This window comes from Epinephelus fuscoguttatus, linkage group LG2, assembly GCF_011397635.1.
Source record: "Epinephelus fuscoguttatus linkage group LG2, E.fuscoguttatus.final_Chr_v1".
In the NCBI taxonomy this organism is placed as follows: Eukaryota; Metazoa; Chordata; class Actinopteri; order Perciformes; family Serranidae; genus Epinephelus; species Epinephelus fuscoguttatus.
In genome coordinates this window covers 41,211,080-41,238,926 of record NC_064753.1, presented here as the reverse complement: position 1 = coordinate 41,238,926, position 27,847 = coordinate 41,211,080, and the positions used below count along the sequence as shown (strand labels likewise).

General features: G+C 39.7%; 1 protein-coding gene across 1 annotated transcript; it reads left to right on the top strand.

Moving 5' to 3' along the window:
* Positions 1–21,911: 21,911 nt before the first annotated feature.
* Positions 21,912–23,099, top strand: socs4 (suppressor of cytokine signaling 4). Its single transcript, XM_049600926.1, has one exon. The coding sequence runs from the start codon at positions 21,912–21,914 to the stop codon at positions 23,097–23,099; it is 1,188 nt and encodes a 395-aa protein (XP_049456883.1).
* Positions 23,100–27,847: the final 4,748 nt, after the last annotated feature.

Sequence of the window (27,847 nt, the reverse complement as noted above, 5' to 3'; positions counted from 1 at the left end):
GGCTCAGGCGTTTCGGTGTGCAACGTGGAATGAGACCTGCGTCACAATATCTTAACAAGCTGCCTGATCATGTTTGCATCAGTTGAGTAAGAGAAAGCATTAGAATAAAGATGTTAGTGTTCATGACATCAGGCATAGAGACTTGAAATGCTCCGTTTGGGTTTCAAGTGAAGGTTTGATCAATTTTCCAACATAAAAAAAAAAAAAAACATTAAAAAAAAGCTTTTTATCAGTGGTAGTCTGAGAGGCTTTACAAGTCATTTGTTGATTTATTCATGTACTGTCTTTTAAATAACCCCAATAATGCACCAAATTCTACACTGTCACATGAAACATTTATATAATGTTTTTTAAAGAAATAAGACTCATTATTTTTTAGAAGACATTAAACAAATTTTGCAAAGGATAAAAAAAAAAATGAAACAAGGAAGGCGAGGATATGAAATCCCATCTCTAGTTGAGAACCCCATGAGGCTTAGTTAAATCCTCCCACTCCAGGATAGAAACATAAAAGCGTCAAAATGACAAAAATAACAAAGAAATATCAGACCCAACAGGGAGAGAAAAAAATAAGTGCATAAATCACAAGGAAGGCAAGCAATAGAAATCACAGTAATCATAATATTGTAATAATATAGGCAAAGTGAACGTGTGGGTAAAAGGGGAAAATAGCGTGTCATTAAAAAGCAATTTCCTCTTCAGGTTTGAGACTGCAGTCATTTTTATGAGAGCGTGAAAATGATTATTGTATATTCTGTGTCTGTAACAGTGTGTAAACAAGGTGAGGAGATATTTTGCAGCATTGTTGTGTGGAGATAGGTTTAACCCTTGATTTCTATGGAGAACCAAAGTTAGTAAGTTCAATGTTAAATGAATAAATAGAACATCATGTAATGAATAATTTATATGACGAAAAAACAGACAAAATATATAAAATTACCACTAAATAGTCTTACAATCAAATAAAAATCGTACAGGGCACTTTTTTTTCTTTTTTTTTTTTGTCTTGTTTGACAGACCAAAACTGAGTTGCATTATTAAATAAAACCACCATTAGGAAAATGTTTTTTGAAATGAAGATAAAATAAAAGTGTCAAGTCACTGACTGTGAAAAGAAGCTGGTTGAAATAACATTTCATAATATTAAAGTAGGTTTTAAAACTTATTTTAAAAAATATGACACATTTAATCTGTATTTATGATTATTTCTTTCAGAGTGTCTTATCTATTTATTTTAATAGTGAACACTTTGATGTATAACTTGTAATTTATTTTAGAAAGGCCCAAATGTTTTCTTCATGATTCTCACATTACACGTTATAATTGGATTCACTGTTTATATAAAAATACTGATATTTGGAGCGTCCAGACAAAGAACTAATCCAGTTACAGTATAGTAAAGAGGGATTATTTGGGATGACTGACCTACATCACTGATAAAGAAATCATAAAAAAGAAGGCAGTGAGTGAGAGGCTCATTTGAAGTTAGTGTTTAGTGCCCTCTGCCTGCTGTTTGTGGACGTGAACTGAGTGGGAAAACCAGAGCAATCTCAAACCCGCATGAACTAGCTCACCCTAAAACATTTTAACTTGATAAATAGCACTGTAGGCAAGAGGAACAATGTGTATGTATGATTGGGGTGAGCTGTCCCATTAGATTTGAGTACTTCCTCCACATCTGCTCTTCAAAGACACACACTGCAGGTGGAGTGGAGTGTGTTCAGATGTTGGCATGTTTGCCTTATGATAAAACCATCTTGCCCCCTGGTGCATGATACACGAATGGAAAGCTAACACAAGCTGACAGACTCTCCTAACAGCTCCCTAATCCTGATCTGAATTATTTCATTGATTGTAAGTGACACCTCACTTACAGGTTGTTTGCCCGCAGCTCATTTTTCAAGATGAATAAATCCAGTTTCAGCTTCACTTTGTGTTGAAGGGCAGAATATATGATGAAACTGGTTGAAACAGCTTTTCCTCTGAGTAGGTGTGAGGTTTGCTGTGAGTCAGTGGGGGTGGAGAGCTGGAGAAGTATTCCCACACAGTCTCATAAATCCTTTAAATGTACATTTTCTACTTTGTTCTCACAAGTTTGATGCACCAAAACTCGCAGACAGCTCTTATGATTTCTTAAAAATGAACACATTTCACTTGTTTTTCAGAGGCTGTAAATACATAAATAAGAGTAGAGCAGTTAAAGTGGCCAAAAAGTGAGTGTGTGAAGTTTAGTTGGAGGCTGTTTTTGGCGGCGAGTTGCCTACACAACATCTAATGCCTCCTCTCAGACTCTCGCTAGCTGAGCTACATTTAAAATTGTTTTGCTTTGTTTTGCACAAACAGAACAAACTCAGCTCAGAGCTCAAAGTAGCAACTGCATAATGGTTATTTTAATTTTGCCAAACTGGCCTTTTTGGAGTGAGTTAAAATCCATAGTGTATAATTTCATTTAGAAATGAAGAAAATGTTTTTTATTTTCTCCATAACTGTTTAATGTGTTTTGTTTCCATAACACAAATTTTAATGTTATTCATCATTTTGTCTTCGGCAGTTTAACCATGTGATGTCACATCTTTTAGTTGCTGCTATTAATCTTATATTTATTAGTATTTCATCACTCAGTCTCTAGGATATTTAAGATTTAATCATAATATTAAGAGCAAACTTATGTGTATGAGGAACACTTAGCATCTTACATGAATGAACAAGCGACAAAGATAACAGTGTCCGAAAAGTAGTTGGTAGAATAAAAAACTTACATGTCCCTACCCCTTTCTTACATTTCTTCTTTTAACTCATAAATAATTTCAACAAATTCCCAAATTTATTTACAACTAATATACAACTATCCCCAGTCTATTTACCACCCTATGAAATAAATAAGCAATAAATCCAGTTTATCTACAGTCCAAGTACTGGCCAGTGTTACAAAATAAATATGCACTCCCCTAACACAACCTTTCCTCATCTATATGTCTGTCAAAAATATCTTTTTATAGAGTTATTTAAATTGATTTATATTTGTGCTTTGTTTCAACTCATCATGCAGCCCATTCCACAAGTCCACCCAATACACTGAAATACACAGACTCTTCTTAGTTGCAATTAATGCATCAATCAATTTTTTCCTCTTAAATCAGGATTATGGTACGATATGATACGATACGATATGATACGATACGATACAATACAATACGATATACTTTATTGTCTGCTTGCACAGAAATTTGTCTTATGGCACAGCAGGCCCTGATTGCAAAAACAAGAGAAAAAGAAACATACAGAAAAGGACACTACAAAACATTATAAAAATACGCAGTTCTATCATTCTATGCCATTTTAACCTTAATCATAAAATGAAAAGGGACATTTAAGATCTTAACTGAAATAGTTGTGTTCACTACTGAATGCAAAACACTCATTTGAATATTACATATTATACTATAACATTATTTGTACTGTGGTTATTATAATGTTGATGTGTGTGGACTTAAAGGAGCTATATGTAAGAAATATAAAGCAAATAGTCATAAAATCCTCCTAATATGTCACAGAGACTAAGGAATAATGTTCATATAACATACTGATCTCACCGACAACAATAGTACAGCCAGAATATTCGCATTTTAAAATTTTTTTTACAGTCTGCAAATCATGTTTATGTTTTGAATTTGTGTTTTGGCCTGTTGCGCCACCCGCCGCCGTCTACTAGTCACACAGTCAGTAGAGTCTCAACATCAGTTACAGTTACGACTGAGCTACAGCAGGACGGCAAGCAGCATTAGCAGTGTCCCAGTACATAGCATTAGCAGCCGGCTCCTCCTCAGCTGTATCCCAGCAGCAGCGTTAGCAGCAGAGAAGCTGGACTTGCTCGAACGGTCCGCTGGAAAACCAAAGATCAAGGACGCGGTGACGCGGCCCTGCCACGGCAGCTGCCCGTGGGCAAACAAGTCAGTCTCCAGCATGCTGCTGTCCAGCAACCTCGAATCTGTAGGGGAGGGGGGGGCAGCCACGACTCACGGCAGTATTTTGAATTTGAGTGCAGTAACCGTTTTGACCACAGTCTTACATACAGCGCCTTTAAGTTTCAAGCATTTTAAAGTACGCTCTCATCTTTTTGTGGTCCTGCAGTTGCAATGAATAAGTAACAAATGAAGTAAAAAATGAATAAATAACACATTGGGACGGAGCATATCACATATCTATATGTCAGCTGCTAAAACATAAGACATTGTTTCTCAGCCAGTTTTTCAAGATCAAGATTCATTAGTTTATTGTTATATGCACAGTAGAAAACTCAGTGGTTTGCACTGTACGATGGAATTCCTAATTGCCAGTCTCCCTTCACACAAAGCAATAAAATCAGAATTAAAATTCTAAAATTATTCCTGTAGCATCTGCCTGATGGCTGAAGTGTGGAACAACTGTAGTTGGGGTGTGTGCTGTACCTTGATGATGTTGTGGGTCCTCCTGATGACCCTGCTGTTGCTCAGTCATGTCTCAGTGCTGCCATCTACTGTATTCTGCAGCCAAACACAGATCATCCAACCACAGCTTGCTGCATAAGATAAAATAAATCTTTATTTTTCCTGAGGTAAATTGTCCTGCAGCAGTTGCAATACAAAAAGAGAAGCAGGGCAACATATAAATTGCAAATAAAACCAAATATAAACAATAAAAATGATCACTATGGTGCAAAAACCAGTACCAGAGATGTAGTCAGGTTGTGAACAGGTAAACAAGTTGGCATGCACTAGTTTTGTGAACTAACTTTAGAATCTGTGAAACTGTTTTATATGTTTGCACCAGTTGTTTCTCTGAGCTGATGGCAACTGTTTAATTCACTGAGACATTAAAACAACTCACATTATCAATCATTATGATACACCCTTACTCTCCACTGCTAAACAGTATTTTTAAAGTGTAAACCACCTGCGGACAGTCATCATCGTCCCTGCTCTCCTGTAGCTTTATAACTTCAACCTGCTGATGACAACAAGCCTCAACAGATGGGAGATAACCGCCTGCTGCTGCGATACAGCGCAGTTAATAGTTTTAGTGGTGATTAACAGTGTGTGGCCTCTGTTCATACACACACTGTGTGTTTCACTGTTACTGCAGAGCTTCAGGTACCCGTCTGTGACCATCCTGGAGGTTTTTATCACACTTAAATAACATAAACAAATAACTCTTAATGTTGCACCTGCAGCTCAGCAAGTTTGATAATGTGTGCATGTTTGAGGGTGATACTTCTGTGCATATTTTGAATACTGCCACTCCTTCCCTATGTTTGGTAATGCACATTTTGTTTGTTCGTTTGTTTGTTTGGTACCAGCATTTAACGCCTGAAATATATGGCCACTGAGGAAGGAACTCAATAAATTAACATTTGGAAATTTTATTATGTTTTCCTATGTTTGTAGGCAAAATAACAAGTTTCAAGTAAAAGTGTAAATTTTCACGTTTTCACTGTTATTCCATTTAATCAGTTGATTTATTTATTTTCAATTTTTTTGGAACCTAACTGGCCAAAGTGGGACTTCTGGACAGTTAAACAATAGTGATATAGAATACTCTCAGATAAACAGAGATCAGTTGTTTTTCTTTTTAAATGTAGTTATCTCTGTATTCGTTTGTTTATCTGCCTGTTTGTCTCTTGGCTTGTTTAATTATTTAATTCTCCTAAGAGCCTTTTTCTTTCTTTTTTGTGATATATAACTGCAAAAACAGGCACGTAGTTAAGTACTTATAACTGTTTTTCTCATGTCTTCTGGTCGCCAATAAAAACGAAATTTAAAAAAAGGTTTGTGACTTAATACTCAAAAGAATTAGGCAGGCTTCTGCATTAGACTAAAAGAAAATTAAGTGTTAACTTGAAACTGAATTAAAAATAAATTGGAATACTCTTACAGCACTGTCAGATTTTTCCACTTTTAGTATAGAAAATGGGACTTTTACGACTCAGATGACTTGATAAGATGGAAATTTTGTGCACTGAACATTGTGTTTTATTTTAAAGCAGGTCGCATATTTTGTATTTTTAAAATCTCTGTTAAGCAGTGACCATAGCTGCCAAATAAATGTAGTGGATCAAAAAGTACAATATTGTACTGAAACGTAGAGAAGTAGAAATGAAGAGCATGAAATATTAATATTCATATAAAGCAAAGTGTACTTAGTTGCCTCCTTACATTAGAGCTTGTGTATTGCTGTAAACAGGGTTCAGAGCACTGAAACAAACAACCAAAACAATGAGCTAAAAAGGCTAAAAAGCTCTGCAGAGATTCAGACTTTCTGGTAATTATCTGTATATTATCTGTTTAAGGGACTACTCACTCATTACACACACATTTGATTAACTGTTAACAGGGGGACAAAAGAAGATTTGGTAAGCTTACCACATATTTAGCTTTGTCGACCAGCTAAATTTAGGTCCACACAGGACAAACTGGTCAAACCCCAGGGCACCATGTGTACCATGTTTCATGGCTCTGTATGCTAATGTCTCTGTGTCACCGGGGCCCACACTTCCGCTGTAAGCCAAGCTGCGTGCACAGACACAGAGTTACTGGAATTTCTCCTCTCTGCTATTGATTTTCGGTGGGGTTTTTGCAAATGTTGACATGCCTAGCAAGAGACATACAAGCTTTTTCAAATGATCCCCTCCCCTCGCTCGCTCCCTCGCTCGCTCGCTCTCCTCTGTGCATTAGAGGCCGGGAGACAGGCAGGATGTGAGCTGGCCGATAAGCTGCACAGAGGCAGAGAGGCTGTCGGGGATTCTCTAACGGTCAGTCCGTCAATGTCCAATGAGAAGGAAAAACTGTGTTAGCTCCTCTTTAATGTGTTTGACACTGTTTCAACAGAGGTCAAGTTCATATTTTGTGCAACAGAAATGTTTTTTATCATGAGGAGGTATAGTAGGATATGAGGTCATGCTCAAGTAAGAGCTCCCAAAAGTACACGATAAAATCCACAGTTAATCAATACTCAGCCTGCGGTTTACAACACAACACAACACAGCAAACCACACTGCTGCTCCTTTGGTCTGTATCTTCTGGGAGCCGGCCAAAGTATAATTAAGAAAGACCTGGTCAGACCGCCACTCCTGCATGATGGCCAGTGTTATATTGAGTTCTTCTGCTGGTGAAGTGCAGGTCAGTGTGGTTGCCAGGAAACAAAGAGGCTGCATCCTCTGTTTCTACAGTGGTGGAAAGTAACAAAGTACATTTACCTAAATACTGAACTTAAGTACAATTTTGAGGTTCTTGTACTTTACTAAATAAGTACATTTTATGCTACTTTATACCACGACTCCACTACAATCCAGAGGGAAATATTGCACTTTTAACTCTAGTTGCTGGTTAAATAAAAAGAATCTGAAAAAGTACAAATAATGTACAAAGCAAGAAATAATCTACTTCCAGGCAGCCTGTTTTGTCCCTACCGGCTGCTGCGCTCTCTCTCAATATTTGACCGGATTTAAGAACTGTGGGACTTTTACTTGTAACAGATTATTTTTGCACTGTGGTATTGCTACTTATACTTGAATAAATGATCAGCACTGATCAGGTAATAGGTGTGTTTGTTGGATAATTTGTTCACAATACTTTTTTGTACTTGATGTTGCTTTGGGAAACAAAAGTATTTTCTTTAAAAGTAATTCAGAGCACTAAACACTGCGTCTCTCCTATTCCCAGCCAGTTTGAGAGAGTGGGTGGGAGAGTGGCCCATCACTCAGGTCAGTGAAGTACCAGAAGGACAGCTTTTAAACACTGGTGTTGGAGGCTACCACACAAGGTGCCACCTGCTCGTCAGTTAAACATTCACACACACCACACACTCATAAACTAATAGGAAAGCCATCTGGAGCAATTTGGGGTTATGTATCTTGCCCAAGGATACTTCGACATGTGGACGACTTGCTCTGCCTCACCCTCTATCACAGCCACTCTCATTATTAACAGATTGTACACATATACGTGTGAAGAATACGGATCCAGGATGACATACGACATATGAGCACTGAGTGAGTTGTTGTAGTATATTCATTCATTCATTTTCTATAACCGCTTATCCTGTTAGAGGTCACGGGGGGGCTGGAGTCTATCCCAGCTCACATTGGGTGAGAGGCAGGGTACACCCTGGACAGGTCGCCAGACTATCACAGGGCTGACACATAGAGACAGACAATCATTCACACTCACATTCACACCTACGGACAATTTAGAGTCACCAGTTAACCTGCATGTCTTTGGACTGTGGGAGGAAGCTGGAGTACCTAGACAAAGGGAGAATATGCAAACTCCACATAGAAAGGTTATAGGGTTATAGTATATATGACATATTAAATGCTAAATCAGCCACCAACTCTAACACCACTCATGCTTCTCAGGATGACACAAACTTTAGCAGCAGAGCACCCAAAACTAAAATTCCCCTCATTCTGATATGTCAGTCCACTCAGTACTTCCCTTTACATTTATCATTTTGTATCGTCCATTTCAGCAGCTTTGAGAGTGAAAAATCTGCGTTTTTGTAAATCCGGACCAGCTACATTATGTTTCCTAGTTGACCCCGACCTCTGACCCCTGACCCCTGGAGGGGTGACAGGAAAAAGAACTTCCTCTCTAGAATCAATACAGAGTGTCTTTATTACACTGTTGAAAAACAGACTAACCTAATGATACGTATGATGCAGTACTACTAATCCATCTATCCATCTATCTATCTATCTATCTATCCATCTATCCATCTATCTATCAAGTAATATTCAAAGTATATAAAAATGGTTTGACAGTGATGAATTACAACATTAAATACTTTCACAGGTTTTTGTTAGTGATAAAAACACACACTCAGTGACTCAACATACAATATGAGACATAGAAACATAATAGCAGTGTCTTTACTGAGGATATCAGAAGGTATTGAGCTAATTGTCACCGATTAACTGCAGAAAAAGTCAAACGGATATTACTGTAAATTACATCATGAAGAGTCATCAGCTGTCAGATCATGACTCAGCTGAAATATTTTCCTTAATCAATGTTTCACTGAAGTTTCAGGAGTTTCAGTTTTCATATGACTAACAGTGATTTCATCTCTCTGTCTATAAGATGTATTTTGATGTGACTGGTACGTGGGGGTTGACAGTAAAACTGCATTAATAATACCAGGGTTTGAATTCAGGTGCAGCACGTCGAGATACTGAGACCCGTGTAAGTTCAAAGAATAGTATAACATTTCGAAAAATATGTTTATACACTTTTTTAGAGTGTAAGAATGAAACCACTCTCTTGCCTGTACATTACAAATAGAGCAAAAGCTACAACCACAAGTGTGTAGGCCTGTCTCAGTGGCTAGCTCATTGCTGCTGCTTTGCACTGCGCTCATAGGGGAGCAGCATTGTTATAGAAGTCCACCCTTTGGTTCTCTCCTGGTTAGCACCATTAGCCCTGTCAGCACTGTGGCCATTGTAAAAACTGTTTATGAACTCATATACTCTGCTTTCATAGAGTCCCTTTAATTAAAGGTGTGAGTCAAGACATTCTCGTTCTCTCGGGTGAAAGTCAGTGGTTGTTGGATCTATCCACCACCCCTCCAGACCACCCTACTTGGACTGCTGCCGCCTTAACTTTCGTTGTTGTCCTGCCGCATTTCCCCCGTGATGCTGCCAGGTGCCATGAAACAGTAACAGAGTCAGGCCCCGTATCATGCCAACGTGAAAGGACAGCTTCGTTGGTATCGTCGGTAAGCAGTCTTTATGCTAAGCTAAGATAATAATCACCTCGTAGCTCTAGCTCCACACTTCATGTACAGACATGAGAGTGGTGTCTGATCTTTTCATCTAGCTTTCAGCATGCAAGCAAATAAATGTATTTCCAAAATGCTGAGCTTCAAGGAACCACCAAAAAAGACAAATCTGACTTGTTTGTTACAATTTTCGGCAAAAGTCAAGACACAAAAGAATAATGGAGAGTGTTGTTGTCCCCTCCAAAGTAAGTTTCTAAAGAGTGGCAAAGCTCTAACAGACATTTGGATTTAAATATTTGATAAATGTTGAGTAAAGATCTGAAACAACCTGGCAGAGAATAAACAGCATGTCAGTGTCAGACAGTGTAGAATGAAATATTCCTTCCAACCTTTAAGCTCCAGGAGAACATGTTAAGAGTTCAAGTAAACATTAAAATACAGTGTAAATAGAGTGCATGAGTCTTAAGGCGAGGCTGTATATTTAATATGAAGGGAGTGTGATGCTAACGATGTGTAACTAGATTTCTGCTGTCTGTGTGCGCTCGTGATTCAGTGACATGCGGCAGTAATCTGAAGTAATTATGTTATCTTGTAGGATCTCCATCCTCTTCACCTTCTCAGTATTGATTCATGTTGGATGTCCTGTCAGGGCGTCTTAACATGACGAGCTGATGGAGTGGAAAACAGCCTTGACTCAAGTCCTGCTGTCTTGAAACAGCACTGAAAGGAAAGTAAAGATGCTGCTTCCAGTCTCAGTTAATCATATCACAGAGACAAACAGCACAAGGCCAGTATGAAGTTTAATTAGCCCAGAGCACTGTGCATCCGCTTGGTGGTACAGAAACTGTTTCCATACGGATGCACTCACAGGAAAACATTTTTTTCATCAGTTAATGTTCACAGACAATGTGGACTATACATTAAAGTCACAGTAAAGGGTCAGAAAGCTGTTGCAAGAGGGGTTTGAGATTACTGTACACTGAGATGTGTGTGTTATAGTTTCCCTGTGATGTTTTGGCTAACAGTTGTATTGTGGAGCAATGTTTTGATGGGTATATAACATGTTTGTATCTCATAGTATACTCCACAAGCACGCAGGTGATGACCATCAAATTGCTGCAGATGGTTTTAGGCAAATGGTGAGGAAGAAGAAGACCCATTTGACTGATGTAAACATGGACACAAACAATGCAGGAATTCAGATTTAAAATACATATTTCAAGTCTGCTTTGTAAACGTTTTATGAGGAAGGAAATCTATTCCACATATTTTTTACTTTAACTTAAATTAGCTTAACGAGACAGTTCTCCCCAAAATCAGAAACATATATTTTTACTCTACCTGTGCTATTTATCAGTCTAGATTAGGTATTCTGGTGTGAGCTGCCAAGTGTTGGATTGGCTGTAGAGATGTCTGCCTTCTCTCCAATATAATGAAACTGGATGGCACTCAGCTTGTGGCGCTCAAAGCACAACAAAAATACATTTGAAAAACTCAACAGCAATGTCTCTTTCCAGAAATCATGACCCAGTTACTCAAGATAATCCACAGACCTTGTTGTGAGCAGTTTCATGTAGGATCTATACGCAGGAGGAATTGTACATCTACTCATGGACGAGAGGTTCATGCTTGTGACAGTGCGAGATGTGAACATAAATGGCTAAGCTGTAGCATTAGCTAGCTAAGTGTAGGCAGGGGAGATAGCAGTAGATGCACCCTTCCTTCTGTGCAGTGATACAGTTAGCGGGTGTAGTTCGGTAATCTGCAGTCTACAGATCATGTCTCTGTCCAGCACAGGCAGAGATGCAGCTGCTGGACAGAGCCATGATCTGTTTGGAGACCAATAACAAGGACAACAAATGTGCACATTTAGATTAAAAAAACATCAGTAAGCATTATGTAATGTGTGTTTTTTAATCTGGTGGAAGGATTTTTCAGTCAAAGTTGAAACAACAAATTTATGATGGGTTGTAGTGGGATTTGCCATGCCAGCCACATTGACTCAGATAAAACTGACATCAAAGTCTGGCTCCTCAAACACTGTCACTGTCAGTGTTAACATTCTTGAATATTTTCCTTGCTGCGCACATGAAGCGCGTAGTTAACACTCAACCGGGGACGATGCAATTGATGTTTACATTTTGCTCACATACATGAGTATATGCACGCTTCCTTTTGCACTGTGATACAGTTAGCAGGTGTTGTTTGGTAAAGAGATAATAGTTCCTACATCAAACTGCTCACAGCAGGTTCTGTGGATTATCTCGAGTAACAGGGTCATGATTTCTGGAAAGAGACATTGCTGTTGAGTTTTCAGCATCTGTTAAGAGGAAAACTGTAAAACCATTAGCAGGAATATGTTTCATGTCAGGGTCGCACATGAAAACGCAATGCTCCACAGCACTAATGATGGTCAAAAACTCCATAAGGTACATTCAACACACTAAACGAGGAGATATATATTCATACATTCATACACATCCAAATCCAGACTAACTTAAATGGACTATTTGGAAACTGTGGGATCTCTACCAGATTTAAAACCTGGCACTGAACCATCCTTGTAGCACAAAGTATTGCCACATTTTTGGACCACTATCTGCCACTGCAGAAAAATGCATATGCACAGTATGCATAGGGGGATGCACTGTAAGTATATCCATATCTCAGTGCACATATGTGTGTGTGTTTGTATGTTGAGTCTAGAGTCCAGTGACCAGCCTGGCTTGGGTTACGCTCTTTCTAACATGACGGAGAGGAGAAACCTCTCTGGATGCACCTTGCTTGCGGGAAGCAGAACGGCTGCAGGCATAAATAAATCTCCCCTGAGGAAAGTCGATACGGCGGCTCACATGTCCACAGCAGATGAATATCCAAAGCCGTCTGCATCTTAATGGCCACAAAACAATGTGTATATGATACACGCAAACATGTCCCGTCTCCATATGTGGAAGGAGTACTTGAATCGTTAAGTACTTAAGTTAAAGAAGCAGTACCACTGTGTCTTCACTGCAATAAAGGAGGGGTGATTGTCATAAGAAGGCCTCTCCAGAGTGCACCAGCATCCCATTACTTTTACTGCAGTAAAGGCTGTTATGAATACTCACACATGATATACCTGTGTTTGCACATTCATTTAACCTAATCATAAATTTTATTTAATGTCATTAAGGCTAAAAAAGCATGGTAGATATCCTTGTAATTCTGTATTCTTCCAAGAGTCGCGTCAAGAAAAAAATTAGATATCAAGAGAAAGGACTGTTTTGTAAAATGAAACATTATATACATACTGCGGAGGACAGGAAGTAGAATAATCAAATCATAAGGGTGAGAGAATCAATTATACAAAACTAAAAAAGAAAAGAAAATTAGGGCATTAACACATTCTGCAAGCATAATGTCTGACAGTAACACTAACAAAGTTATTAAGTATAAAAATGCACAAAGACCCTCAAAGATTTGAGCAAACAAACTCCACAGATGGATATTTTCAGGTCTAACATCCACTTCACTTTGAGGCAGCTTGACAGCTCAGGTTGCCGCACAGACAGAGAGTAGAAAAAAAGGTGGAATATTTCTTTAAGTGAGATGTAATGAGACCCTGTGGTGTCTAAAGTGAGAGGTGCAGCGCTGCTGTTGGTCAGAGGAGTCTTCTGATACAGATCAATGAAAACAACTGAGACCAGTGGAGCCAGAGACTCCCTGCTGATTCAATTTACCATCTCTGTAATTCACATGATCGTGCTGCCTCTCAGCCAACACACACACACACACACACACACACACATGCACGCACAAAATGGTGCAATGTTTCGAAGGCAAACACACACAAATATGGTTAAGAGTGGCAGTCTATTGTCATGACTTGAATGGATGTAAAACACAAGTGCACCAAAATGTAATCATCAATAAATAAAATTAACTCAACTTCACTTTGACTTGGACTGGGACTCAAATGGAGCAGGAGCTCAGTCCATAGGGACTTGGCTTGGGAACTGGAAGGTTGCTACTTCAAGTCTACTTCAAGCTACTTCTTCCTTGCCCTACCTCCTCCTTTCCTTCATCTACATCAAATTGGAACAACCATTGTTAAAAAGAGGAGGTGGTCTGCAACACCGCGTATCACCCACCTACAATGCAGTCCTGGGATCCCTCCCCAGATGACTTAACACCCATTTACACCTGGTCTCATCTGACCCTAATGACACACATGATGGCGGGATGGGCCAATGACTCACATGTGACCTTAACAACTCTGAAACTCAGAGCTCACATGTGACCTCAACGACTCTGTAAGGGTTTTGGATGAGAGGTGCAATGTCCTTTTCCTTTGGCTTCAGCACTGTCACTTTGTCATGCAAATCTATCTCCAGACAGGTACATCAAAATTAGACAATTCTGCAAAACCCCAGATTACATTTAGTGACAATGTTTAAAGGGCCAGTGTGTAATATTTGGCATGGTTTATTGTCAATCTGAATCTGAATCTGAATATTCTACCCATTAATATGTTTATACAAGTGTATGATCGCTATAAAATAAAATTCGTTTGGTTTTCGTAGCCTTATAATTATGCTTTTATATATATATATATAGCAAGGGCCTTGCTTTAGAGAGGTCACCATCTTGCGCCGCCATGTATGTACGGCAGACCGAGTGGACAATCCAGCCAGCCAGAGAACGCGTTTCGCGTGTATAAATGAACCAACGAAGACAGCGGAAGGAAGGAAGAAGGAGGAAGAAACAACTGAATCCCATTCTGTGCATTCAGCCTCTCTTCTCGCCCGCTCAGCATCAAACACATGGAGTTCCTCATCTGTATGCTCCGGCTCAAACAGATATGGCTCTGGGTCTGTGTCCGCTACAAGAAACGGTATGGTAAACGAGTATGTGTGTAAAGTTATGAAGTGTGTCTGTTACGCTAGAAGAGTCAGAGTTTGGAACGGAGTGGAGTGTTACCGGAGTTTCTGGAGTGCTCAAATAAACGGGCCTTTTTCCCGAACGCTACTCTGGTCTCCTGCTCGTGAGGGATTCATTACAATATCGTAACATGGCTTAGATTTCTAAATAAACATACAACTCGTCGCTAGATAGACCTACTCCTGAAAAAGTCGTGCGCAAGGCTTTTTGTCCCTACGAGGCCGCCGTCATTTACTGGACGGGAGGGGTGAGCAAGTGAGCCCTGCAATCTAGAATTTGACCACTGATGTCACTGTTTTCAACCCATTTTACACACTGGCCCTTTAAGGAAATGTTGTGGGTATGGCAATAACTTCTGGTTAGTGTATGATCAGGGTAAGTCAACTCAAATGAGAAAGATCAGATGGCTTTCCTCTTACTAACACAGCCAGCTGTGTTTCTTGAAACGCACAACCTTATTAACCCATGTAATAACATTCTCAAAAATTGTGAAATTTCACGTTTATGTTTGAAACTTGTATATGCTCACGTGTCACTCTTATTCTCCTGCTCACTTATTCTTATATTATTGATTTTAAGATTCTTTGGAAATCCATTTCCACATCAGAGAGAGAGAAAGATATGACATCTGTTTAATGATACTAAAGGATTACAGCACACCAACATCACTTTATCCTGTTAATAAACAATATTCACAATTTGGATTAATTTTTTTGAAAAACGTTTTTGATTCTTTCGATCTGAGGACCCTTACGGACCAAAGGAATATGAATAGCTTACTGGGTAAGTGAGGAATGGACACATATTTCTCTTGTTTACCGTGCTGGTACATCTCAGTAAATTTCTGTTTTCTTTGTTAATCACTGTTTCAGTAAAATTAACTCAATGACTGAATTGTGGAGAATCTAACTGAGCTAACAATTTGCAGCATCTCCACACTGGCAAAAGTTTCAATATTCATATGTGTATGTGCAATCAAAGCGGCTAACTAATGTGAGCTCAAGAAGCCGAAAACCCGCTTTTATACACCCAAAGAACTTCTATAAAAATTAACTGCTTGGCAACAGGGCCGGGCATCTAATTGAGATAGGCGTTGATTTGTCAAACTATGTAGCCACACTGGGCTAGTAAAAGGGACTGGGCCTATAAAATTAAGTTTTACAGTACTCATTATTTTGAGATAATAAATCATAATTTTAATAAAGTGTCTCTTTATAATGACTTAAAGGATCTTAATTCGTCATACTGGCAAAAATTGGCTTCCATAAAATTCAGACACAAATAAAGAAAAAGTTGGTACTGAAGAATCTGTTTCTGTGATTGCTGTATTAAGAACTTGAATTGTTTGTTGAACCTGCATTATTTGGCTTCTTGGAGTGAAGTGCAACAAGCCATGAACACAACACTGACATTCCAACATCTTATTAAGTTGACAACGTGGTGGCGGATAATAGTGTCTTATTTACACATCAAGCAGGCATGGAACAACGTTATCATGTATTTGGAAATATTTTTCAGTCCATCTGATGAATATAAGTCCAATATTAACTCTACTTTTAGCTCTGGTTCTCCCTGAGGTAAAATATCTTGCTCTTCAGATGATAAATGCTCCACTATGGTCACCAGCTTGTTGCCAACTGTGCCTGCCGTTTGTTGAGTTTTCTTCATAGCCACCTGCTGTGGCTGCTCAGGAAGGCGACAGTGGACTTAAATAGTAAAGTTTCAGGCTGGAGAAGGAAAACAATGAGCTGGAAGATGCAAAAATGCTGTGGTGAGCTGAACAGCCGATTCTCTGTGGTCATATTGCACGTAGTCATTAAATCCATTGTTAATATACACCTATTGATCAGAGCTGCTTTAGGTTTGTGATATGGCCACTTCATCCATAAAAGATGCAGATTTTTGATGGCATGTTCCGTTCACATTCAGGTCAGTGAGCAGTCTAAGAATAAAAATAAACCAAAATGATACAACATGCTTTCACAGAACATGTGCCTCTAACGCTGAGTGCAAACAACCCTCTGAAACTGTAACACATGCATCTTGCAGTTTCACTTCTGACTGCGTAAATGTCAATAAAAAACTATAATAGCCTTCATATAAAAATACAAGCAGAATAGAGTCTCCATTCAATCAGTCCAGCATCAATTATTCATGACTGCTCCTGTCGGCTGTGCTGCTCTTGGGATCAATGCCTCTGTAATGTGGACTGATACGAGCCCCTGGTCGAGTCCTGGCTGCAGCAGGTTAATGGGCCGACTTGATTTCACCCACTGCAGGAGGCACTTCCTGGATAAAACTCTGCGCCACACCCCACTAACACACTCACACACACTCATAGTAAGTTGGTGCAGCAGATATGAGCAGACTTCATGTGTGTTTATAGTGTAGACTGTACACAGAATATCTGTAAGGTCCGAGCTTGGTGCTCAGCTCTGCTGCTGCTCACCATCTGTTTCCGTTACTGGAGTCAGACGATATCATTTTGGGAAAGAGCTTAGGGGCTCAAGTGGCACAAGGAAGTGACAGTCTTAAAAGATCACAGAATAATCACCGCTTTCAGAAAGAACAAGAATTTAAGGGATTATTTAGTCAAAGCCAAGGTCAAGCCCCTGGTAATGCCAAAACCAAGGGGCTATGGGGAATTTCATACACAACAAATCTGGCTACTCAGCAAAGCCAATAATAACGTTTTTAAAACTACGGCCTGAGGAAGCCCTCATACCAAAAACTGTATTGATTTAATCACCTGTTTAAAATGTGGTGCACAGTATGTCGGGGAAACCGGAAATACTCTACTACAAAGGTTCACCCAACACCATTACAAGATTATGCGACAAAAGGAGACCCACAATCCTTTGGCTAGCCATTTTTAAATTCAAGGATGGCCATCGGTGCCACAGTCATCCAAAGTGATCCAAACTGCCTGAAAGAGTCTGGATATCTAAATTAGAGACAATGTACCCCAGAGGCTTCTTGAGCCATAAGTAAGCCTGCCTCAGCGAGGACAGTGACGGCCAGTGCATTGAATTTCAATTCCGATTTTTGATTTCCATACAACCACATAGGTCACGTGTTCCTACCCTCTGACCCTGTTTACCTCTGGGTGTTAACATTTGTTTTGGGTGATAAGATCACAAATCCTAAATGTCCTTAAAGTCTCCACTCAAAAATGTGTCTTGATTATTGTTACATGTACTGTACCTCATTTGTATTACTCCACTCTGTGAGTAACTATTAGTGGTCTGTTTTATTAATGCTTAATTGGATCTATGCAATTACAGTGCAGCAATTAAGGCTGTGACGGAAGGAAACAAAAGATTAGTAGATTTTTCTTTCCTGTTTTTTTTTCTTTTAATCATGCTTTAACTTCATGCTGCTTTTGATAAATTAAGTCTTCCACTTCAGATCAAGTGTCTTTCTCTCGCTGGTTCACCGGACTCTGTGTGTTTCTCTGTGTATTTTCCTGTTTGTGTGTGTTTGTGTGTGTTTTCCTCCGATCCATTATTCTTTCCAATCAATTTGTGCCGTCGTTCAATGAAGAGGCTGAATGTTTCATGGAGAGTGCGGTAAATGCTGAGTTTCTGAGAATCTGTGAATGACTTGATGGAAGTGTTGCCTAGTAACACTTATCCTTCTCTGATGTAATCGGATTACATGGTGTGTACAGCTGATGATGCAGCAGATGGCTCTTGCAAGATCTGACATGGCCTGCATAAAAAAAAAAAGTTTTGATTTTTAACACCGTTTGTTGTTGTGTGGTTTCATGTTTCGTGTTGTTTCATTTGTGCAACTTTAAGTCCTTCTGCAGAAGATTCCACATATGAGGAGCTGCATGTGTAAATGCTCGCTTGCCAAACTCTGTACGTGCCCTGTTCTGAGAACGGAGAGCAGAGCCATTTTTTTTTATTATTCTTTTTGCTTAATGTACACACATAAATATGCTGCAAGTAGGCCAAGAATAGCTTCGTGAACAAGAGAATGCTAATGAAGATGTTAGCATATAGCACAAAGCACTTTACCTAAGTGCAGCCTCACAGAGCCTTTAGCAAAGATGTAGACTCTGAAGTTTTGTTTTACTTCAAACACTTACATGTCAGAAATTGAGGACCAGATCTAATGGATAAATCATATGAAATCAGGGGTCAGTTTTATCACTTAAACCACTATTTTATTTGCTCTTCTTCTTTCTTGCTCGTTGCTTCCTGATTTCAGTTTTGACTAAACACTTTGAAGGAGCCAAAGTGAGAAGAGACAAAATTTTAATTTGGATTACCCCTGGAGCCTTCAGCCAAAGTTTAGTTTCAGTTTCTTTACTACTTTTTTTTTTTTTTGGAGTCAGATAAACTGATCTGGTAGTTTGCCAGAACACGTGGCGTTATCATCCTGCCGGGCTGCGTGATAATGTGAAGAGCATTAAATATTCAGTTAAGAGGAAGTTGAGTGTCACTACATTATCTGAGATGTCAGGCATTTATTGATGACTATCCTTTATCTGTTAGGGCTTAGAGGACACACACACACAACATAAAACCACTGGGAGTAATATTATTTGTCTGATAGATGTAGTCTATTTGTTTCATGAATTATAGATCTCCCAAAATGTCGTCCACGCTGCGTGCATGACATCACCTTGACAGATGAGTCCTCTCAGCAGCACTTGCTGGAAGTTTTAACTGGGAAACTCAAAGGTTATTCAATCAATAAGTGGAGCTTTTTAAAATGCTTGGTTGTTTCCTCTACTGGGCTGAATGGTTAATTAGAGAGATTCTGATACGCCGAAGCGGGTGGTGTGTGCAGGCTGCTCGTAAACCTAAGGAGTACAATCTGTTTGTAGTTTGGCATCCTGCACAGACAGACTTAAACAGATTTAAAGCTCCCCATGAAATGTGCTTTGATGCTTTAAGTTAAGACACGGGCTGCTGATGAAATTAAAACAACTTAAATCTGTGTGCAGAAATAGAATTACAGGCGGAAATAATTCACTTTGAGAATAAAAAAGCACTCTCTGGCTGCTCTGCTTATCTTTTTCTCTTTCTTTTGGGAGATTGAATCCGTCAGTGAACGTGTAAAGGAAATGTAGGAGAAAAAAAGAGGATGTCTCAGTACCATTAACCTGAAACAAACCTCCCCTTACACCCCTCCCTCCCCTCTCCCAGCTCAACCCCTCTCAACCTTCCACCTCCCTCTCTCCCTCTTCATTCATTCATTCATTCATTCAGACCCGGCCCTGACAGAAGAGGAAACTGCTGCCCCCTCAGGGATTTGGCATCATAATTATATAGGAAGCGGAACAGTCTGCTGTCTGTTAGAGCTGGAGCTGGCTGCAGGCAGGTCACACATGTCCGCTAATGTGCAGTGGCCATAACATGGATGTGGATGTCTGACACTGTTTGGAAGGTAAGATAATCTTCTGCATTAATCTTCAAAGAGTTAATTACAACAGAGAGTGATTACGAGCATGTGAGGTTAAACCTCCTGCTGCTGCTCACAGGCTGCTCACTTCCATTACATTATTATTCTCAGAGACCATCTCTGCAAACTGCTGCCATGTATCACTGTATGACTGAAGTGTTGAAACTGTAGCCCTGTAGGCAGTTTAAGAAAACTTTCCTCTTGAAGCATCTCATGAACGAAGCATGAAATGTTGTCTGGGTACATGTTAAATCTATTTTAGTGTTTGTTTTTTTTCTATTTTCATCTGCAGGCTGTTTCTGAACTCTGCAGTCTAAATTTGATTTCTTGCCACCGGAGATGATCAGGAAAAAAAACTCTACATCAGCCTGTTAGTCTTGTACCAAGTAATTAGATAGCAGTCCTGCACACACAGATCAAAGGAAATCCTGGAAGTGTTCTTTTTTTAGTTGTGGCGTAACTTAAAAGAATCGGATAAATACATTTTTAAGAAGAGGTTAAAAAAATGTCAGGATAAGGAGTCCATCGTTGATTTGAAGAGTTATGTTTATAGCACCATTAAGGTCCCAACTAAAATGCATCCACAAGATCAGGAAGAAAAGGACTTTGCAAAGCCTTAAGTAAGATATCGTGGCATCTAGCGGTGAGGATTGCAGATTGCAACCAGCTGAAACTTCTCCTGTGAGCCAAGCGTTAACTCACGGTTGTCCTCATTGTTCAAGAGGTCTGTACCAGGAGCTGAATTATCTGCAGAGGTGTCTTCCTCTCCTAAACAAACAGACCTGGTGATTTAAACTGATAAAAACACAGAACAAAGCAGTTTTCGCATATCTGTGTAGCACCTGCTAATGTGTGCTGAACTTTTTTCTTTTATAATTTCAAATCCAGATGTTCAGTAGGTTTTTACAGGGAGCTGAATTATCTACTGAGGTCTCCTCTTCTTCAAACGACAGACATGGGGTCTCATTTATAAAACAGCGTGTAGGATCCGTACTAAAAATGAATAGTTGGACAAAAGCCAAAAATGGCGCGTGTCAAAAACTACTCGACAGTCTTTACAATCATCCTTCCACCCCACCATCCAGAGGAACTCTCTTGTTGTGAGGCGACAGTGCTAACCACCACACCACCATGCCGCCCCTGAATAAATCAGTTTTACATTAAATTTTTTATAAAGTTTTTCCAATGCTGCTCATCACAGAGCGGCTGTGAGCTACAGTGCCCGATGCCAAACGTGAACGGCCCTATCTAGAGCCAGTGTTTTTCCTGGCTACTGTAGAAACATGGCGGTACAACATGGCCGTCTCCATAAACAAGGACCCACTCCTTATGTAGATATAAATGGCTCATTCAAAGGTAACAAAAACACAATGATTCTTAATTTTCAGGTGATTATAAACTAATGAAAACATACATTTTATATTATATTCCATTTCTGCCAATATATGCTCCTAAATCCTAAATACTGACCCGTTAAAAAGTCGTGAAAAATCTGAATTGATTTGAAGAGTTGGAGAACTCTTAAAAGGTGGTTTATGGCACCATTTAGGTCCCGACTTAAATTGTTCTAAAGAGATCACAGAGTGGACTTTGCAAAGTCTTAAATGATATTTACTGATACTTTTGAGCTCTCTGTGGTGAAAAAACAAGACAGAAGTTGTTCCTTTTATCAATGGGGCTTTGTACACTGCTCTATTAAAAGCAACTTTTTGATAATAGATGACATATTGTTTCATAGATGATTTCAGACATGGCCCTGAAATACAGTTATGACAAAGACATCTGTTTTTTAATGCATAACAGAGTAAGAAGAGGAAGCAGCCATGTCAGAGAAGAAGCCACGAGGTTCAGACACACGTCCCAAAAGTGGCCTCCGCAGCTGGAGTGCAGACAGTTATGTCTGGCGGGGGAAGAAACGCTCACGGAGCTCTCGAAACGGGTCAAGTCCTGGAGGGCTCGAGATGGAGGGGACAGAGGAGCTGGGTGTACGATCGACATCCTGTCCAAGGCGGCGCAGAGAGAGAAAGTGTAGCTGCAACACTCTTGGGGAAGCATTGACGTCTGCAGACATTGATGTAGTGTGTCGGAAGGCCTTGACCCGCCGCTCTCTGAGGCAGAAGTTCCAGGATGCTGTGGGCCAGTGTTTTCCACTGCGCTCTCACCATCACCACCATCATCATCACCACCATGCATTGGGCTCCTCGCGACCCTTCTCAGTGCTGTTCTGGTCCAAACGCAAGATCCATGTCTCAGAGCTCATGCAGGACAAGTGTCCCTTCTCGCCCAAGTCTGAACTGGCCCGATGTTGGCACCTTATAAAAAACCAGGCCACCCACTCAAATGCCCTCAAGGACATGGAGGCTCCCCTCAAACCCAGTGTCTCCTCCTCCTCTACCTCCCCACCACAGACGCCTCTCTCCTGGGATGACATCTGCTGCTCTCCTGGAACTGGAGGCACTACTCTGGAGGACTGGGACCCTTCTTGTCCTCATGGGGGAGCAGAGGGCAGCTGTGGCCACACTGACTACATCCTGGTACCGGATCTCCTCCAGATCAACAACAGCTCCTGTTACTGGGGTGTGTTGAACCGCTTTGAGGCAGAAGAGCTCCTGGAGGGCAAACCAGAGGGAACATTTTTGCTCCGAGACTCTGCCCAGGATGAGTTCCTCTTCTCAGTCAGCTTCCGTCGCTACAGCCGCTCCCTGCACGCACGCATCGAGCAGAACGAAAAGCGTTTCAGCTTTGATGTGCGTGACCCGTGCATGTACCGGGATCCCAGTGTGACAGGACTACTGCGACACTACAGTGACCCGGCCACCTGCCTCTTCTTTGAGCCCCTTTTATCCCGACCGCTTCCAAGGACCTTCCCTTTCACCCTGCAGCACCTGTGCAGGGCTGTGATCTGCAGCCACACCACCTACCAGGGCATTGACAACCTGCTGCTGCCACCTCAGCTCAGGGACTACCTCCGACAGTATCACATTAAGTGTGATGGAGCCTGCGCTGTGTGACAGCCCAAAGCCGGATCATGGAAGGCAAAGACCTGACAAGCCAAGGCAGGTTCTCTTGGCATGAGGCAAGAATTGCCATTGAATTCGAGTAGCTTTGCAAATCTCTGATGTCTACAAGGTGCAGAACTGGAGAGGTCTATTGTCAAGAGAAAGAACAACTAAATACACAAAGCCTTCTCTAAAGGTCTGAGTCCTGTAAGAACACATGGAGGTAATGTTTCCTCCTTAAGGGCTGGTTTGAAGCTTTCGGCCACCTTGACAGCTACTGGAGTCAAGTCAAGACTTACTGTGCACCTATAATTAAGCAAACATGCCCTTGAACATTTGCCTTAATACCCTTTATGGAGTAAGGATCCCCACCAAGAAAACAACATCACTAAGACCACTTGAAATACTGACTCTTAAAGTTGGAGCACTACCCTACTGACTTCAATCTAATCAGAGTTGTCTTGTGCGGGTATCTAGTACCTCTAGCGTCCACTAGAGGAACGGCACCTTCCATGGTTTCTTGGTTGAAACCTCCTTTCATGTAGACTGTGGTGCTTTACTTTAGGCCTCATCCTCACAACCAGTGCTGTCAAAGTTGTGAGGCACAGCGACTCCAACTGCATCTAGTAATATCCAGACAATATTAATCCCCCATTAACTCTCCAATTAAACATTTTTGGACCCTTTCCCTCGTTGTTGTGAAATAGTACAGAGTGGTCCTTTCATATCACTGTTGTAGTAACTAATTGCAAAATTCAAATCACATCTACTTTCAAAGACTTTGTGTAAAGACAGGTTGTTTTACCTGATGACGAGAGGACTGTTTTCATCTACAACACAAAATGGATTAAATCAGTGTGGGTGAGAGAAAGACATACAAAGTGACAGAAACAGACATTATTGATTGTGTGGTAGAAACACTGTAGACGTCACAAACGTCACCTCCTTATGCCTTTCAACAGTTTGTCTTAACAGCCATGATTGTCAGTTCTTATGAAGAGGACTTGAGGTCATTCTTCACTGCAGCCACAAGATGGCGGCACAGCTGCATTGATTCACCTGTCTTTCTTTATTCAGTTCAGCTGCTTCTTTACTGTGAAGTCTTGGCAGAAACTCCTCTGTAAGTTGGTATTTTAACATCAGTTGTGTTGTAGTACAGAATACAACAGAATGTTTGGCCAGACTTTACATATTTGATTCTTGATTGTTGGTGTCCCCCAGTTCTCACAGGCTGGGGTAATGAACGGGCTACAACATCTGTTTCTTCCTCTTTGTATAATTTTTACCAACACAGCAGAACAATAATAACACATTCCAGCTGAGGAATACAGTAACATCTATTCACTGTTTAGCACAAGGCACTCACTCTCTCTTGTGTTTCACTCATACCTGTCCCCACAAAACAAGGGCAGGTAGGAACCAATTTGGGAACATAATGATTCTACATAAACACCGTACACAAAAATAAAAATGAAACAATATACAAAGTACTATTAATGACAGTAGCTCAATAATGCTGAATGTAATTACTACTTAAATATAGGTAATGTACCCATTAATAAATAACACAGTAACTTCAGTAATTAAAATAACACAAAAATGTAATATGAATATAAATATAGTTCATTTCTATAACAAAAACAGTTTCCATTTTATTCTGTGTGACTTGCAACATTTCTGAATTGTCAGTGTTTTTTTTCCTTATAAATGCTGCACATGTTGTAAAAGTGATGAGGTTTTCTTGATTTTCTTGTTTTTCGCTCTGCTTTTGTTGTCTTAAGTTTCAGTGCTTTGAGTTGCCACCATACAGAGAGGAGTTCAGTTCACTATAGGACCAAGCAGAAGTCTCAGTCGTCCCCCTCCAGGCACATATTGTATTCACCACATTGACATACAAACCAATAAATGTCCTTTACACTGCCTCTGTTGTACGACTGTGTCTCAGGTTTTTTTTGTCACTCTCTGTGCCGATTTAATGGTGCAGCTCAAGTCATGCTTATCCATCTATGCCTGCTCATGCTGCAGCCGTGGGCTCGTGTCACAGTCAGACAAGCTAATGGTATGGAAAATGCTGCTTTTGAAGTATCGCTCTGAAAACAATTCATCTCGCTCTCTGCAAAGGACACCTCTAAATGTCAACGCTTGAGCAGAGCAAATGGAGAGATAAAGACATGAAAAAGACAATTTCTCCCCCATAAGTGGGGGGGATTCAGATTTTCTCAGTTGATTCATGTGTCATTCAGCCTCTCTCCAACAAGCAGTGTGAAAGAAAAAAAAATCTGCTCCTGAGGTGACTTGTTTGAATACAAAACAGTGCATGAAATATTCATCATACGGCCATTAGGTTTTCAGGCATGACAGGTTTGTCTTTTCTTCAGCACTTGTCATACAAATATCAACATTTTACTCCTACATGCTCGAGTAAATCGGCTGTTCTGTTGTTCCTTTTTTCCATTTTGTGTTATCTATCCATCAGAGCTCTCTATTTGCAGTTGTTGCCAATTAAATTCTTAGTTTTTAGGCTGGTAAATTCTTCCATAATATAAAGGTTTTCCATTTTTAAGGGTGGGTCAGGCTAAATGGCTGTGTATTTCTTTGTTAAAAGAGATTAGATTTACCCGAAACAAAGTACATTAGTCCTGCTTAAAGAAGAATACCATGACATATGAAGGTCAGATAACAAGTCATAACAGAAAATCTAAACCAGAAGGTATGGAGTTTGAAAGACTTGCAGATTTTTCAGGTATGCTCTACATCAGTGGTTCTCAACTGGTCCAGCCATGGGGTCCAGATTTCTCCTTAGTCATTAGGTTAGGGTCCACACAGTTTGATATAATCTGTGTCATACTTGCATCATAATTGGCCATGTCGTCAAGCTAGTTTGCTGTCTCTGTTAAGCACCTGTCTGTTATTCACTCACTCTACAGCAGGAAACGGTACTTAAAAATAAAAGCTCTGTGCTGGAAATGTATTGTACTCCAAAATAAAGCGTGTTTTTTACAAACTTTACATGTTTTGCAAGTCATTTGCGGTCCATTCAGGATGGACCTGCAACCCACTTTTGCACCAGGACCCACACTACGTTTATGTTGCATGATGGGAAATGTAAGGATATTTGAGCCTCAGCTGCTTAGATATTTTTAAGCATTAAAAAAAGTCCCCCAACTTCATCAAAGGTCAGTACTAAATTACAACATTGACAATGAGGAAGGTTTGTCAGATTTACGCCACAGACAAAGTCTATTTTTGCTTTTGATCTCTCCGTCTGTGTACATGTCAACGCTCAGTCAATGGACAGAGTTCAGAAGCCACATCTATTGATTTTCCTGAACCATATACATGAAATATTAATGTTGTCTTGTATGATCCAGTTAGCCAGCATCATTTTTCAGCAGCTCAAACACCAACGTCTTGTGTTACATTAGATCCATGATAAATTTGATATCTAAATATGAGAAATGAAACACTGTTTTTTACGTTTTGAGTTCATCCAGGATGACTTCATACAGTCACGTGCAGCCTAAAACACACACATCAGATCTGTTGTACATGTTCTAATTCTTACACACACTGTTGTATTTCAGTGTTGTGATATTTAGACACTCAGCTGCCTGCTGACAGAGCACTTCCTGTTGCACTAATCAAAGTCTCCCCTGAGATGCCGTTCAAACAGGTGAGTGGAGAGTCAGTCAGGTGGTGGCAGGTTGACTTTGGCATCCAAGAGGTGCATACAGAGCTTATAAATAATCAAATAATTAAAAGCATGAGTGAATGAACTTAAGTTTCTGTTTCATTTAGGTGCTTTGCAGTGTAAAAAGTGGTCTGAAATATATGCTTTGAGCCCCAGTTGGAGTTAATGTGAGAATGAAGGAATATTAATCAAACCTCAAATAGTTGCTTTTAATGCAGATACACTGAATCTAACTTTTCATACATTTGTATTATTAAAACTAAAGATGATTAAAACAAATGAATAACACAATTACTATTCCTACTTTGTCAGACAGAGTACGATGATGGAAGTCGATGAAGTTGCGCCAGAAAACCTACTATGCTACTACAAGAGCTTGAATTGGGACATTTTGCAAATATTGTACCTTTTTACTTCACTATATTTATCTGACCGCTTTACATTACATTAGAATAAGCTCCACATTTACCAGCTGAAACCCAATGAGGACCAACCGAAGAGATTTCAGTGTTCGTCTAAGACCTCTTTTACCCTCTTTTCAACCAGCTAAAATGCAGTTACAGCATCAATGTGTCAAAATGACAACTTTGTTTAATTATTTTGATGATTTGTTCAGATGTATGTTAAAGGAGAGGTGATACTGATTAGTGTGTAAGGTATTTCTCCAAATTCATATTGTACAGGTAGATGAAATGTGGTTCACAAAAATAGGTAATTTCAATGCATTTAATGGTTCACATAAAATGTCTGTACGTTCTACTTAAGTAGAAAGTTAACTTTAAATTGACATTAATTCATCACTAATTACCATACAGTAATTTAATATACATGAGTCTGAGGCAGACCGTACTTTAACTTTTGGTACTTCAAACTTTTACTACTTAAAAAAATATTATTTCTATGTTGGTTTTATATACTTTTATTATTTTTATTTTACTTTCTCTACTTATCTGTACTAAGCCTGGCTGTACTAGTACTCCCGCAACATCTGAATTTTCCCACTGGGGATCAATAAAGGTTTATAGATACACAGTAGAATTTTGATTGCATGAGTTTTACTTGTAACAAA